The 13,977-nt window shown below is 39.9% G+C and overlaps 1 protein-coding gene across 3 annotated transcripts in view; it reads right to left on the minus strand.

The window, feature by feature from the left end:
- Positions 1-13,736, minus strand: part of pde10a (phosphodiesterase 10A) — a 452,977-nt gene extending 439,241 nt beyond the window's left edge. The window contains exon 1 of one of the 3 annotated variants that reach the window (XR_011961886.1): positions 13,036-13,736. Coding sequence is in view for 2 of the 3 variants with exons in the window: in XM_072581016.1 (XP_072437117.1) it covers positions 13,036-13,111 (76 nt within the window). In the remaining variant the exon portion in view is untranslated. The remainder of the gene's footprint in view (positions 1-13,035) is intronic. The other 2 variants (XM_072581016.1, XM_072581018.1) reach the window with 2 other exon arrangements.
- Between the last annotated feature and the right edge of the window lie 241 nt (positions 13,737-13,977).

Below are 13,977 nucleotides of genomic sequence, written 5' to 3' on the forward strand. Positions count from 1 at the left end.
CTGCTGTAGTTCTTTAAGATCAGCGGATCCAGACACTCTATACAATCAACACAGGAATTCTTGGACATCATCAGAAATATACACATCGACAAGGAAGAAACCATGGTCTCATTCGATGTAACTGTTCACCTCTATTGACAAAACCCGACAAGGTCCTATCTATTTTCAAAGTATGCATCCATCGATCAAAATGACTATGTTTGATTCTTTCAAATTCAACATAAGTGTGACCTAGTTCCTTCCTTGTGTTTCTGAACCGCTGTCTACATGCTTATGGTACCAATTTGTAAGCACTTAATTTAGCCTGTTTAACCTCTTCATAATCTCTTGAGCTCTCACCTGACAGGGTGGCAAATACCTCATTACTTTGCCTACCAATTTAGTCTGAACTAGCATTACCCATAAATCCTCAGACCACTCCGTCTGCCTAGCCAATTTTTCAAATGAAATAAAGAAGGTTTCAACATCTTTCTCATCAGTTTTGACATATTTGTATTTATCACTACCTTTTTCATTTAATCTCCCTCCTTTAACTTGACTTTGCTGACTAAGTCGCAACTTTTCAAGTTCAAATTCTCTCTCTTTTTGCTCAGCTAAGAACCTTGTCTCTCTTCTTCCTCTCTCTCTTTCTCTCTCCCTTTCTTCTCTCTCTTTGCTCAGCTAAGAGCCTTCTCTCTCTTTCTTTTTTCTCTCTCTCTCTCTTTCAACTCTCTCTCTCTCTTTGTTTATCTTCTAACTAAATTTTCCTGAATTGTAATTTAAGTTTTTCTACCTCTACTGCACTTGCCTGTTTCTCTGATACATCTAAGTGTCTGAGTAATTCCCTTACAATTTCAGCTTTACTTTTGTCCTTGGTTAAACTCAAATCTAACTTATTTGCTAATTTTAAAAGTATGGCCTTTTTCTTTCCTTCTAAACTTTCTTGGCAAATTTGCGAATCATCTTCAAATCCCAGAGCCTCTTTAGCAATTTTAAGAGCCATTTCTCTCACTTTTAATTTAATCAACCACAACTCACTGAAATTAAACAAATTGCCTCATCTGTGTTTTATTTAAAGATCTAGGACACTAACCTGGAAGTGTTTAAATCTGCTGGGATTTTTTTGTACCTCCAAATCTACTTAAATCTGTCTAAACCAGTTCAAATCCCAATGACAAGCCCCCAAGATGGGGTAAACCCTCCTGCTTAATTTAAACCAGGCAACACAGAAATGATTTATCCTGTGCTGTAATTTGTGAAAATTCGACAGGCCAAGAACTATTTAAAGTAAAAATTAACAACATTATTTCTAAAAGTACAACAGAGAAAAATCAACTAACAACTACTTACACGTTGTGTCATTGGCTTTTAAGATTGTCAAAATACTAAATTCATCTTGATTCGAGTTTGGTATTTTGGGAGGTATAATTTAAACTGATTGGACTAATTCAAATCTGTTTTTGTTTCCAGGCAACCAGCTACCCCAGCTATCCCAGTAGCTGAACCAGAAGTTATATTTTATCTTATTCAGAACACTTGGTGCTGTCAGTTAGTTCTGTTAGCTTTTAACTCTCTTAAAGGTACAGTACATACACATAATAGTAGAACTAGCCATTCAGCACCTCAAGTCCACACTAACTCTCTGAAGAGCATCCCATCAGGACCACTATTCCGCACCCCCCCTCCACCCACCCCGTAATGCTGCATTTCCCATGCACCTGACCTGCACATCTTTGGTCTGTGGGAGGCAACCAGAGTACCCAGAGAATGTGTAAACTCCACGCAGGCAGTCACCCAAGGCTGGAATCAAACCTAGGTTCTTGATGCTGTGAGGCAGCAGTGCTAAGCACTGAGCTATTGTGCCACCCTTCAGTATACCAAGGTACTGTCGTATTTCCTAGGGTCCCATCAGCATTTCCAAGGGTCTCATCATTTACTGTGTATTCATTACCTTGTTAGTCTTACCAAAATCTCATTGCAATTATCACGATTCAACTCCATTTGCCACTGCTCTATCCATCTGATCAGCCTGCCTATGTCATTCTGTAACCTAACGATCTCCTTGTCATTTACCACACCATGAATTTTTATGTTGTCTGCAAATTTACTGATCACACCTCCTACATTCATTCTAGATCATTAATGTACACAACAGCCAATAAGGGGCCCAGCACTAAACCCTGTGGTACACCACATGATGCTGGCTTCCAGTTACAAAAGCACCTTTCAATCTGCACACTCTGCCTAATTTAGATCCAATTTGCTATATTGCCCTGAGTCCCTTGGGCTTTTACCTTCTTGACCAGTCTCCCATGTAACACTTTATCAAGGACTTACTGAAGTCCATGTTGACTATATTAAATGCATTACAGTCATTTACACATCGAGTCACCTTCTCAAAAAATTCAATAAAGTTAGTTAGGCATGTTCTCTGCTTATAAAGCCATTATACTCTTGATTAACTAAGTGAAGATTATTTCTGTTGCTTAGATTTTTTCCAAAAGTTTCTATACCACTGCTAATAGACTTATGGACCTATAGTACCTTGGTTTATCCTTACCACCCTTTCTGAATAATGGTACTACATTAGTTATCTTTCAGTTCTCTAACATCTCTGTAATGGTCATAGAGGATTTGACAATTAATGTCAGGGTTCTTGCAATCTATTTCCATGCCTTTCACAGCAGCCTGAGATACATACTATTAGGGGATTTATGTACTTTCTAGCCCATTAAGGCCATTAATACCTCCTCCCTCTTAATGTTAATTTGTTTATGTTATCACAACCTCCCCCACCTATAATTTCTATATCTATACAATTGTTTATATTTTTAAAAAGTGGTTAAGTGCAAAGTGAGCCACATAATGTTGATATTGCCAATGAAAGGACAGAAATGGTAAACATAATGAATAATTACTTTGTGGCAGTATTAATAGTAAAGGAAGAGGTACCAGTTAGCCAAGGAAAGCAATATGGAACTGGGGCCAGGAACCTGTTAATTGTAAGCAAAGTAGCAATAATTGAAAACATAATGGCACTAACATATGATAAACACCCAGGACTAGATGGTTTCCACTCCTGGATTTCAAAAGGAGTAGCTGAGAACATTGTAGATACCCAAATTCTAATCTTCCAGAGTTCACATGGTTTGGGAACTATTCCTATTGATAGAAATACTGCATGTGCCACACTGCTATTGAAGAAAGATTTGAGAGGAAATTCATAGAATTATAGGCCAGTTAGTCAATATCTGTTGTCAGAAAATTACTATTATTGTTAAGAATAGAGTGACTGTACACCTTGAAATTTTCCAGCTGATCAGAAACGATCAGCATAAATATGTAAATTGAATCTGAATTTTTTGAAGAGGTGAATTAAGTAGTGGACAGCTGCATGTCTATAAATGCAATTGATATTGTTCCCTCAAAAGTATTTGATAAGGCCTTTCATAAGAGACTGTTGGCTGAAGTCGAAGCTGCTTCCAAAGGCAAATTATTCACCTAGTTAGGAAATTGGTTCAGTGGCTGGAGACAGGAAGTGGAGATAAGGGATAGATACTCTAAATAGTAGAATAAGACTAGTGATAGCCTATGAAGATTTTATTATTAGATGCTGGTAAAGAAAACTGTATATCTAGACTTGCTCAGGACTTAAAAGTAGGCGACATTGTAAGCAGTGTAGATGGAATCATGAAATTAAGCGAGATATTGATAGGTTAGGCTTTTGCAAATAGATTTCAATAGAAACCAATATGTGTTCATCCACGATGGACCTAACAAGCATAGGATGGGATATTTTCTAAATGGTGAAATGGTCCAAAGACACTTACAGCTCCATGGTGTGATGAGTATGTCTGGAGGATTAGAACATAAGGGAGTAGAAGTCATGCTTCAGCTATGCAAAGCCCTAGGTAGACCACACCTGTAGGGCTATGTGCAGTTTTGGCCACCACACCTTAGGAAAGATATGGGCTTGCAGAAAACACAGCATTGATTTACCAGATTGATATTGTACATGAACGGATACATTATGAGGAGAGATTGAACAAGGGTAATACTCCTTGGAATTTAGAAGATAAAATGATGATTTGTTGAAAGTATTCAAGATATTAATTGGAAAATATATGGTAGAAGGGGAGAAACAATTTCCGCTGGTTGATGTGTCTAGGACTACAAAATCCTAAAATATAGCGCCAGACTCATGATGAGTCTATGTGTAACGAATGGACAAAGTTTGGAATTCACTTTGGAAATGATAATTTACATTACATAAATTGTTATACTTTAAACTGAGTTTAATAGGCTGCAATTAACCAAAAGTATTAACGGGTATGGGACAAAGGTCGATATCTGCAGTTCAGCTGCTAATCAGCCATGATCTCATTGGATGGTGGATCTGGCTCATGGGGCCTATAACAATACTAGTTTCCTATTGTATTCACTGAGGCACATTCCAGCTGTCTCCTACAAATTCCTCTTTTGTACCCACCACTATCTCAGAGCTATTAGGCTTTTGGATTAGCAGAAATTCCCTCCACTAATTATTTGGAGAACCAAAGCTATCATCCTTGGCCATTCCACAACTCCACTCCTCTGTGAACTCAACTGCCAAGAACCTGAGTTCTGAAATTCAGTCCCTCACCATACCCACCACAGTCCCTTTAAAAGCACCTATGAATCAACTTTGGGGACCATCTATTCTAATATCTCTCTATATGTCTTGGTGTCAAATGTCCTCCAGTAACATACCTGTGAAATATCTGGAGTTTTTTTAAAGTTAAGGGTGCTACACGCTTGCTACAGTTTTTACATCAACTGATATAATGATTGTGGTTATTTATATGGCATACTATTTGTATGAAATGGTTAGGTTTTAAGTTGAAAAAAAGATGAACAGGATGGATTGAGTCTCCTTGATCCAATTTAATGTACTAAAGTTGTGAAAGACCTTCAAAAAACTGCTTTTGAGATGAGTACTCAAGCTTTTCTTCTGTTGGATTTGATGTCAGAACTTTAAAAGATGCAATTGATTTCATTTACTATCACAAAAATGAAAAGAAATCTACACCTAGGTCCAAAGCCCATAATGTGACATCCTGATTTATCAGTAAACATTTTAAGGAAAATTTTTGACTTGAAATTAATTAACATGGTTATTACCTTTTGGACTCAAGGTCAGTTTTTATGAAAACAGTCAGTTCATAGTTCAGAGACTGAAGACTTATACACTGGATTTATTTAACCAGCATAAAGAATGTCCCTGTTCAACTTTATTGAATACTGATGCTGTGCAAACACATTTACTTTACTTGAAACATATAATTCTACTAGACGTTTTCAAACCTCAAAGGGTCTAAGAAGTAACAGGGATAAAAGATCAAAGAAGTTAATGGTTTGTAGTGATAGCACAATAATGTTTAATGCATTTTTGTATACACCGTATTTAAAATAGATAAACATTTCTGTTAGAAATAACAGAAAGACGAATAGCATATGGATGTGATATTAATTCATGTAACCTAATACAATAATTATTGGTTACATTTCAAACATATTACTTTACAGCAGTAACATCAAAAGTAGAAGAATAATTCTGGCTGGGACAGACCTAGGGGAAGAGTCTTTAAGCAACATACTTTAAAGCAGTATTATCCAATACATTCATTATTAGGCACATGAGATGGATTGAGAATCCAGATATAGATAATCAAACTTCACATAATCAAATAAAAGGTCATAGACATTTAATATGTATGTAACCCTAATACACATCAATGCACAAGACCATGAGACCTTATATGGAGGAGGCACTCAAGCCTGTTTCTTCATTCAGTAGGATCATGGCTGATCCAAAATTGCTCATATTCATTCTTGTGTTTTCCCCATAACCTGTGATTCCCCTGCTGGTCAAGAATTTATCTATATCAGCCTTAAATATACACAAAGACTCTGCCCCCATTCTGTATAGAATCATACAATCGATTATAGAATCCCTACACTATTGAAAGAGGCCATTCAGCCCATCAAGTCTGCAGTGACCACTCGAACAGTATCTCACCCAGACCCTATTCCCCCACTCTACGCCTAGGTCCAAGGCCCATAATGTGACATTTTGATTTATTAGTAAAATGAACATTGAAACTCTGAATATACCGTGGCTAACCCACGTAACCTGTACATCCCTATACACTACAGGGCAATTTAGCATGGCCAAGGAGTTCCAAAGACTCTCAAGCCTCTGAGAGAAGAAACTCCTCAGTTTGGGCTTAAACCGGTGTCCCTTTATTCTTAGGTTACGTCCCTTGGCCCTAAACTCTTGCATAAAGGGAAACATCATCTCAGCATTTGCCCTGTCAAACTCTTTAAGAGTTCTATATTTTTCAATGAGATCATTTCTCATTCTTATAAATTCCAGTGACACTAATTCCATCCTATTTAGCCTTTGCTGATTAGATAATCCCTCCATACTAGGAATCATTTTAGTGAACAGTCTCTGAACTGCCTCTAATAATATGGTATCTTTCCTTAAAGAAGGGGAACAAGACTGTTGACAGTACTCTAGATGTTGCATCTTATACAGTTACAGTAAAACTTCCTTATTCCTACAGTCCAACCCCTGCCTTGAAATAAGAGCCAACGTTCCATTAGACTTCTTGATTACCTACTGCACCTGTATGCCAGCTTTCCGTGATTTGTGCACAAATACCCCCAAGTCTTTTTATGCTGCAGTTTTCTACAGTATTTTTTTTTTCCGTTCCATTCTTTTCACATCTCCTATTATTTGTTGATATATAGCCTTTCTCACAGATTGGTTACTGTCTGGGGGTCTGTACACTACTCCTACTAATGTCTGTTTTTTCCTTGCTGCTTTTTCACCTCTTACCAAATGGACTGTATATCATCTAAGTTTAGACCATCTCTCCTAACTGTCCTCATTTCATCTCATATTACAAGCATGTCTTGTTATCCGTGTCTCATTACACATGCCTGAGCACTTTGATTTTTGTGCTTTTATTTCTGAAATAGTAAGAGAGAAAACAGAGTGAGTGTTTTTGATCATTGTACATGCTTTACCTCCTAAGTTACTGAAAAGTGGCAGATGTTAATTCAGTAAATGCATACATGTGTCACAAAGCTTTTTTTTCTAAAAGCTGTTCCTTGGCTCAAGGATACTTTGTCCTTGATTTGTTCAGAGGGGTAATAAACCAGGCTGGGCTCCAGTCAGTCTGGTTTGATACAGAGACTAAAGGGTATTGAGAGGCCTTTTCATTTATATGTAAACAGATGAGACGTCAGGCCAAAGTGGTCATGTTTTAGAAGTGACTTGTATAATGAAAGGGAAGTAGTCAGCTCTCGAGCTGAGCAGTTTAGTTCAGTCCAGAACTGGTTGGAGGTTCAATAGTGAACTGTGTGGAAATTCTCTTCTCCCTTCTATCTTCAACCTGTAAGCATCTGATCCTTTTTTGTACCATGTTTTAAAGGGGGTTTGCTTATTGGCACTGTTGCGTATATTCAGAACAGCATACTTGAGTCTAGTTTAGATAGACTGAGTTCTGTAGGGGTTCTTTATCCTATTCTTAGTGTTTCATTGTCTAATTTTGTGAATAAGTTTTTTTGTCTGTTTGAAACCTGGTAGTCAACCTCGCTAACTTTATCTGGATAGTTTTCGCTATACACTTAACAAAACAAATTGCAAAGTCATGGCCTGGGCTGCTTGCTTAAGAATGTTTTGAGTGGCCGAGGATGGTCCAAAACACATGAAATATATTTGCTTGTATTCTGCAAGTATATAAAGAGGTATTTAGAAATCTGCTTGGACATGTTATAACATCTGTCTGGGGCAGGTGAGACTTGAACCTGAACCATCTGGCTCAGGGATAGAGACACAACATTGTGCCACAAGAGCCCTTATTGAGTCAATGTATTTTCTACTAAAATCAGTGTGTAACTAAATTGGTGTCACCAACAATTTATTTTAGATAAACTATTTTAAGTCACATGTTTCCATCTTGCCCTCCCCCAGCTTGTTCTTTATGACATAAATGAAGGAATTTGGTGACCTTGCATGTGAAATTCCAACGTATCAAAGTGATTGTCGCTGTGATTTCTGGCAGTGCACAGCATCCAATTTCAGTCCTAACACTGTGGATAAGTGTTGACTTGAAATTAAATGCTGGCTTGTGGTGAAAAGCAAATAAAAAGCAAACTAATGAAATTGATTAAAAACCAAAAGAACTGCAGCTGCTGGAAATGAGAAACAGAAACAGAAATTGCTGAAAAAACTCAGCAGGTCTGGCAGCATCTGTGGAGAGAAATCAGAATTAATGTTTCAGGTCCTGTGACACTTCTTCAGAACTCAATGAAACTGTTAGTTCACCTTTCTCAACTGGTTTTTAGCGTGGAATTGAGTGCAGCATTGGCAGAGGGCTAGTCATATGTCACTTGCTCATTCAGCCTCAATGGCTACATTGGAGAGACAATGATGTAATGATAAAGTCACTGGGATAAGCTAACAGCTCAAAGTAATGGTTTGAGAGCATGGTTTCAAAATCCATTGTAACAATGAATGCAATTTACAATCAATAAATAAATCTAGATGTTAAGCTGGTCTCAAAACTGATGCCACAAAATTCTCATAATTGTTATAAAAACTGATCAAGTTTGCTTGTGTCTTTTAGGGAAGAAAATCTGCCGCCTTTACTTGGGCTGGCCTGCAGAAATGTAGTTGACTCTTCATTGTAAGAGTCACTCAGTTCAAGGGCAATCAGGTATGGGCAACAAATACTGGCTTTGTCACATCCAATTAAAGGATGAAGAGAAAAATTCAACTCAGTCAGTTGATAGTCTGCTTACTGTTCTGGAAGGAAAATGAACCTGGCAATATTTTGAATCACACAGCAAGTGTGATGTACTTTTTCACCTCTGTGTCATATGTCCATTGTTTATCATCTATCATTGATTATCATTTCCATCATCTATCTAAACAGAGGAACAGAGGATATGGGAACTGAAGTAGGCCATTTGGCATTTCAATCCTGTTGTACCATTCAACAAAATCATGGCTGATCAACTCCACTTTCTCATCTGCACGCTATCCATTACCTTTGGCTCCCTTGTCTATTAAAAATCTATTTATCTCAGCTTTGGGTAAAGTGAATAATCAGTCTCTATTGCTTTCTGGGGAAGAGAATTCCACAGACTCACAACCATTCACGAGAAAAGTATTGTCCTAATCTCTATCTTAAAAATAAGCCATCTTATTCTGAAACTTTGTCCCTTAGTTCCACTTTCTCCGAACAAGGGAAAATTGTAATCAAGGCTTCTGTTAACTCTGCAGTCACTTCTTTCTGTGGATGTTGGCCTTCTTGCCCGGGATCTAGACTTTAGGTCTAACATTTTTCCCAACACCCCTTCCCTGGTGCTTATGGTGATTGATTTCAATTCTTCCTTCCTTACATGTCAGAATTTCCAATGCCTTTAGGACATTTTCTGTCTTCTGCAGTGAAGACACATAGAAATGCCTTTTCAATGCAATCATCATTTCTTAGTTTCTGTCATTTCCTCAAACTCACTCTCTAGAATACCAATATTAGATATTTTTGCTGTTAGAGTCATAGAGATGTACAGCACGGAAACAGACCTTTTGGTCCAACTCATCCATGCAACCAGATATCCTAAATTAATCTAGTCCCATTTACCAGCACTTGGCCTATATCCCTCCAAACACTTCCTATTCATATACACATACAGATGCCTTTTAAATGCTGCAATTGTACCAGCCTCCACCACTTCCTCTGGCTGCTCATTCCATGCATGCACCATCCTTTGCATGAAAATGTTGCTCCTTGGGTCCCTTTTAAATCTTGCCCCTCTCACTCTAAACCAATGCCCTCTAGTTCTGGACTCCCCTACCCCAGGGAAAAGACCTTGTCTATTTACCTGATCCATACTCCTCATGCTTTTATAAAGCTCCACAAGATCACCCTTCAGCCTCCAACGCTCCAAGGAAAACAGCTCCAGCCTATTCAACCTCTCCCTATAGCTCAAACTCTCCAACCTTGGCAACATCTTTGTAAATCTTTCCTGAACCCTACTACATGATTTTATCTCATACATCACTTTCCCCCTCTGCGCCATTTTGTCATAGAGTCATAGAATTATACAACACAGCAACAGACCCTTCGGTCTAACTCATCCTCGCCAATCAGATATCCTGAATTGATTCAGTCCCATTTGTCAGCATTTGGTCCACATCCCTCTAAATGCTTCCCTTTCATGCACCCATCCAGATGCCTTTTAAATGTTGCTTTTGTACCCTTCTCTACCACCTCCTGTGGCAGCTCATTCCATATACACATCATGCTCTGCGTGAAAAAGTTGCCCGTCAGGTCTCTTTTAAATCTTTCCACACTCATCTTAAACCTATGCCTTCTAGTTTTGGTCTCCCCTACCCTGGGAAAAAGACCTTGCAAATTCACCCTGTACATGCCCTTCATGATTTTATAAACCTCTATTAAGTCACCCCCCAGCTTCTGATGCTCCAGCAGAATAAGCCCCAGCCAATTCAGCTTCTCCCTCACACTAAAGCTCTCCAATCCCAGCACCATCCTTGTAAATCTTTTTTGAACCCTTTCAAGTTTAACAACATCTTTCCTGTAGCATGGAGACCAGAATTGAATGAAGTATTCTAAAAATGGCCTCACCAATGTCCTGTACAGCTACAACGCATTCCTTCTTTTCCTTGAAATCTGACCAACCTTCTAAGTAAACATTAACCTCTGCAGGATTTTGTGGTGTTCCTTTAAGTTATGCTTAACTTATTTAGCCATGAATGATGCCTCCTTCTGCAAGTGTCTTTCTTGCTCATTGGGGTAATGTTTTACTCAGAGATATTAAATATCTCCTTAAATGTGTCCTACTGCATCTCTACTTTGCTACTGTATAACCCAGTTTCCTAGCTAATTTTAGCCAGTTTTGCCTTCATACTGATACAATTACCTTTGTTAGATTTATACACCAGTCTTAGAACCAGGCTTCACCTCTTCAAACTGAATTTGAAATTCTGCCATGTTAAAGTTTCTATTGCCTTTTCTAAGATGTTATTAATTAATCCTGGCTCTGAATCTATCAGTTAGTGGCAAATCATTAATCCACAGACCCAGGTAATGTTGTGCAGACCTGGGTTCAAATCCTGCCATAACAGATGGTAGAATTTGAAGTCAGTACAAAACTGGAATTAAGGGTCTAACGATGACCATGAAACTTGTCGATTTTCAGAAAAAAAACCCATCTGATTCACTAATGTCCTTTAAGGAAGGTAACTGCTGTCTTTACCTGGTCAGGCGTACATGTGACTCCAGATGTACAGCAATGTGGTTGCCTATTAACTGCCCTCTGGACAATTGGGGATGGGTAATAAATACTGGCTTGGCCAGTGAAATTCACATCCCATGAATCAGTCCCAAAGAAAATCTCAGAAGCCAATTAAGAACGCATTGTGTATCCCATGAAAGACATTTGTTTTGGAGGAGCAAATTGCAAAAAAGTCCATTTACAGTCATTCAGCTTTACAACTTAAACAAAAAAACACAGTTTTCTTACTTTCCCTGACATTAGTTCAAGACTGCCTTTACATTACAAATATCCAACAGCTATTTGGAATGTTTCATTTACAACAAGGCAGATTCCAGAAGATATGACATTCAATAGATTGCCATATCCCAATATGTGGATGCATTACAGTACAAGGTACCCAGAATAACAATATCAAATATCCTTTATTAACTATTAGTAAAGCAGAATTTCCACGTGCAGAGATTCTGTAGTTTGCTAGTCAAATATGTCTTAGAGGAAAGAAAAGCTAACATCAAAATGACTGAATTAAGAAGGTCTTAAGTTCCTGTTATGTTCTACTTCATTCTTACACATTAACAAAATGATGTTTCATGTTTTCCGAATCTCAAATGGCGCAGTGAGTTGAGAGCACCAATGATGGTCACAGGTTAAGTAATTAACATACCCAGTAAACTGCATCCTTACTTTGTATATTCCCATTAATAAATACACAAAAATGCACGTAAAACGTTGTAATCCTGAATGGAGAATTAAAATACAGTCAAATCTGCCACAAAGGCCTGCTCAGAATGTTCCAGCTCTGTAGTTGAATGTCATTTCTTCCTAAAGTTACAAATGCATGTAAATTCTATATTTGCACCTAGACAATTGTTATACAGCTTAGGGCCCTGCTACTTAACCTATTGGACAAAGTGGGTACAACGTTTTCCAATCAATTGCTTTCCAGTGTCAGAGATGCGTAGTTTATTTCTCAAGCTTTGGTTTAGATTTTTACTATTCATGTCGACTCCGGTGACACATAGTGCCATCTGTAATTCAAATTTCCCGTTTTGATTGAAGACGCTGAATTACATTCAGTAAACTGCACCACAGTATCCTGACGTGGTTGTGTCGAGTGGAAGAACTCTGCTTTGAACACACAAAAAAGGCTTGTTTCCTACCAGCGAAAACAATCAGGATGAGAAGGCCACCTATTTTATGGGCACATTCTTGGGACTGTTGGATGCTCCATATTCCACGGTTATGAGCAGAATACAAGCACTGACACCCCCGAAGACTGGAACCTGGGGGAAATCCAGTCCTTGTTGCAGACTGCGTGCTCAGTCCCTCTAATTTCACTATTCAATGGTGCAATCTGGCCATTTGACGTCAGATGCGATAAAGACCACAAACATCCAACAAGAAAAGCAACTGAAATGGAATATTACACCAACTGGTCTCTCTAAGGCCTCTGCTTGCCCAGGGAACTGATGTACCCAACTGGCCTGGCATTCCCCTTTGACACTGAATCGAGGGGAATGATCAGGTTTTGACTGAGGGTCTGAAGGTTAGGGGAGGGGGGGAGGGGGTGGGAGGGTGAAGAGCTGGAGGGATGGGGGAGTTGGTCACCACTCGCACTGGACCATTCCTGTGCATGGCCTTACAGCTGGTCAGAGCCGAGCCTGACAATGTAAAAGTGCACCTTGTGGGCCGGTCCCTTACCTTGATCGCCAGCGTCGAAAGATGGCGAGGTTGCTGAGAGCGGAGATCCTTCAAGAGTTTTTCGTTTCTTCGACATCGGTGAGATGTTTCGATGTTCCTTGCTGTCCGGTTTGTGCGTGTTTGTCTGTTGCTGTTCTGTCTGGTGTTCCGTTCAGGACTGGCTGGGCGGAGGTACAAAGTGAAGCTTGTCTACAAAGCCAGGAGACTTGGTGCAGCCTGGAGCTGACAGGAGGACGAGTGAAGATCTCCCTGACCGTGCCAGTGGCTTCCTGTGCAGCGCTGGGGCTTGGCAGCTCAATCTCTTCCTGTGTACATCTTTGGAGTATGAAACTTAGAGACCCGCGCTTTTCCCAGTCACAGAGGCGAAGGCAGGGAAGGAGGGGAGGGAGGGATCGAGAGGACCTGCTGCTGTGGATCCCAGATCACAGATCACGTGTGCCCAGGATTGCTTCCAGGGGCTTTCGGCGGAAAAGTCCGTTTGCGCCCCTTTGCCCAGCCTCACTGGGTTAGTGGTCTGACGGTGCCAAGCTCCTAATGAGAGCTGGCACAAACCGAGCTGGGCACCCGCAACTTGGCCAGAGAGCTGGCATCTGCCGGGGTGCAGAGGGAAGCCCCCCCATACCCCCCAAGGGGAGGGAGGGGGGTGTCAGACCCCACTTTGTCCATGAGTCAGCTCTGTGCAGTCAGCATCTTATCCAGAAGGAGAAGTGGGAGAGACACACAGTCACAGAGCAGCACACGGCCATTCGGCGCCGGGGGGCTCCACGCTTGTCACAAACCGGAGATTTCACGTGGAAGAGAGGGGGGGGGGGTGGGGGGAATTGCTTCGCCTCCTTCGCAAAAGCCGTCCCTGCATTTTTCTCCAGTCACAGCCTCCTGGAGAGGGTCACCTTCGCCTCCCGTTGCGCCTGTTCCTTCCAGTTGGTCCAAGTTGTCTCCTTT

The sequence above is a fragment of the Chiloscyllium punctatum genome, chromosome 11 (assembly GCF_047496795.1).
Source record: "Chiloscyllium punctatum isolate Juve2018m chromosome 11, sChiPun1.3, whole genome shotgun sequence".
In the NCBI taxonomy this organism is placed as follows: Eukaryota; Metazoa; Chordata; class Chondrichthyes; order Orectolobiformes; family Hemiscylliidae; genus Chiloscyllium; species Chiloscyllium punctatum.